We start from the raw sequence: 2,733 nt of genomic DNA, 5'->3' as shown, positions 1-2,733 counted from the left end.
GACTATTGATAAACAATCACAACATATGGTGCTTAACCATAACAACTCAAACCGGAGGGATTTTGATTGAAAATTATGCGTCATTATATAGAATCCATCCGTTCATTAATTATAACGTCAACACTGAAAACCACCACAATTCTTCTTTGACTAGATTGCTATATATAAAAACTTATTGGTAAACCCCCCTTCTGGAAATTAATGGAGGTAAGCCTAAATATGAAGGCAGTGCTGTGTGGTGTCGGAGTGATGATGATGGTATATGCATGGAGGATTTTCAACTGGATTTGGTTGAAACCAAAGAAGATGGAAAAGTTCCTGAGAGAACAAGGTCTGAACGGAAATTCCTACAAATTTCTGTTTGGAGATGTGAAAGAAATGGTACAGATGACAGCCAATGCCAAATTGAAACCCATAAATCTTACAGACAATATCGTTCCACGTGTCATGCCATTTATGCATAACACCCTTAAGACTCATGGTATGTAACTAGCTATATATTTATATATATTGAAGAAAGCTGATAAATATCATTGTCATAGTTCATATATATATAGTTGTTGAATGAAAGAGTAAGAATATATATTTACAAACAGGTAAAGGGAAAGCCTTCTTTACATGGATTGGGCCACGAGCTGTGGTGCACGTAACAGAACCTGCACTGATACGAGAGATTTTGGGTAATTATAACAAATTTCAAAAGCAGAAAGGAGGAAATCCATTAACCAGGTTGCTGGCAAGAGGGATTGCAAGTGTTGATGCTGATCAATGGGTAAAACATAGAAAGATCATCAACCCTGCCTTCCATGTCGAAAAGCTCAAGGTTCATGGATGTTTCTTTCTAAGTTACTAGATCAAAAGTGCCAACAAATTACTTTTTCACTTCTAGCCTACCCCACATGTAAAACTGATTCGGTGTTCCTTTTGCAGCATATGATACCTGCTTTTTACATAAGCTGTGACGAGATGATCAACAAATGGGAAGAATTAACTAAAGAAGGATCATGTGAAGTGGATGTGTATCCTCATCTCCAAACATTCACCAGTGATGTAATTTCACGTACGGCATTTGGTAGCAGCTATCAGGAAGGAAGAAAGATATTTGAGCTTCAAAAAGAACAAGCAAGGCTACTTATGAAGATTGTACAATCGTTGTATATTCCAGGATCTCAGTGAGTATGCTTTCCGTTAATATTTTCGGTCTTGTAACCTTCTTTTTTAATTATTAGTACAAAAAGGCCTGAGCAATTATGAGTTTTTAGATTTATGCCTACAAAGAGCAATCGAAGGATGAAGGAGATTGGTAGAGAAGTGAAGGCTTCAATAACAAAAATTATTATTAATAAACGAGTGACAACAATGAAAGAAGGGGAAAGTAGTAGTGATGATTTATTGGGCATATTATTGGATTCGAACTACAAAGAGATCAAACAACAAGGGGATAAAAATTTTGGACTTAGTATTGATGAAGTCATTGAAGAGTGCAAACTCTTCTATTTTGCAGGCCAAGAAACCACTGCAAATTTACTTGTCTGGACAATGATTTTGTTAGGTCAACACACAAATTGGCAAGACCGTGCTAGAGATGAAGTTTTAAAGGTGTTTGGAGAAAGAAAACCGGATATTGATGGACTAAGTCATCTAAAAGTTGTAAGTTTTTCTGTCCTAGGATTTACGAAACCGTTTACTCATCGCTTTATCCAAAATAAACGCATAATAGATATTAGATAAGTTTGTTTTGATATCAAACTAAGTCTTGGAGTTCATAAGGAAGGTTAATCATTATAGCCCGGGCCCATAGCAAAGTTTGTATGACCTCACTTATAGATTATTGAGTTTTAATTAAAAGTGACTAGCAATTAACTACTCTAGGAAAAGTTGGTCACATTTTATTATAATAAATTTTCACAAGAATAATATACTAATATTTTGTTTGCAGATTAATATGATTTTGCACGAGGTACTTAGATTATACCCACCCGGTACAATATTGGGACGAATGATTCATGAAGAAACTACATTAGGAAACATAACTTTGCCAGCAGGTTCACTCCTGCAATTGCACATGATGCTTTTACATCATGATAGTGATGTATGGGGTAATGACGTGACAAAGTTCAAGCCTGAGAGATTTGCAGAAGGTGTGTTAAAGGCAACAAACGGACAAGCATCATATTTTCCTTTTGGAGGGGGTCCACGTATATGTATTGGGCAAAACTTTGCTATGTTGGAAGCGAAATTGGCACTTGTTATGATTCTAAGATGCTTCTCCTTCGAGCTTTCTCCATCATACGCCCATGCTCCACATACTATTATCTCTCTACAACCTCAATTTGGTGCTCAACTGATTTTGCACAAACTTTAGTGGTTATTGTAGCAAATACATGTTACATGTATTGTTATTTGATTTGTCTAATGTATTAAATGTACAATAAGTCCAATATTACTAAATGAATAAGTACTACTTACAATGAACTCACAAGAATACTGAGTTTAAACAATAAAAATTTAAAGTTCATACAAATAACGATATATCTTATGTTCGAAGATGGCCATGGTGTGTTTAAAAACATCACATATGTTAAAAGACTCAAGAACAAATGTGTCAGAATTAGTTTTTGATTTTAATGTGTTTTTTAGTATCTATTTGTATGATTAGTAACTTGTGTGAGTGTGTGTGTGTGGGGGGGGGGGGGGGGTTGTGTATATGTGTTGCATATATATCAAAAAAAA

The 2,733-nt window shown here is 35.2% G+C and overlaps 1 protein-coding gene across 2 annotated transcripts; it reads left to right on the top strand.

Moving 5' to 3' along the window:
- Positions 1–201: 201 nt before the first annotated feature.
- LOC145162406 (cytochrome P450 CYP72A219-like) lies at positions 202–2,365 on the top strand. Of its 2 annotated transcripts, none has more exons than XM_079081560.1 (5): positions 202–481; positions 603–823; positions 931–1,172; positions 1,263–1,650; positions 1,940–2,365. In XM_079081560.1, exons 1-5 carry the CDS (start codon positions 202–204, stop codon positions 2,363–2,365), a joined length of 1,557 nt encoding a protein of 518 aa, XP_078937686.1. The 2 variants fall into 2 exon arrangements, with proteins under 2 accessions (XP_078937686.1, XP_078937685.1); XM_079081559.1 differs by having other exon boundaries at positions 597–823.
- Positions 2,366–2,733: the final 368 nt, after the last annotated feature.

This window comes from Lactuca virosa, chromosome 3 (genome assembly GCF_052849685.1).
Source record: "Lactuca virosa cultivar CGN04683 chromosome 3, Lactuca_virosa_CGN04683_v6, whole genome shotgun sequence".
NCBI lineage: Eukaryota > Viridiplantae > Streptophyta > Magnoliopsida > Asterales > Asteraceae > Lactuca > Lactuca virosa.
This window is presented reverse-complemented; position numbering and strand designations above follow the sequence as displayed.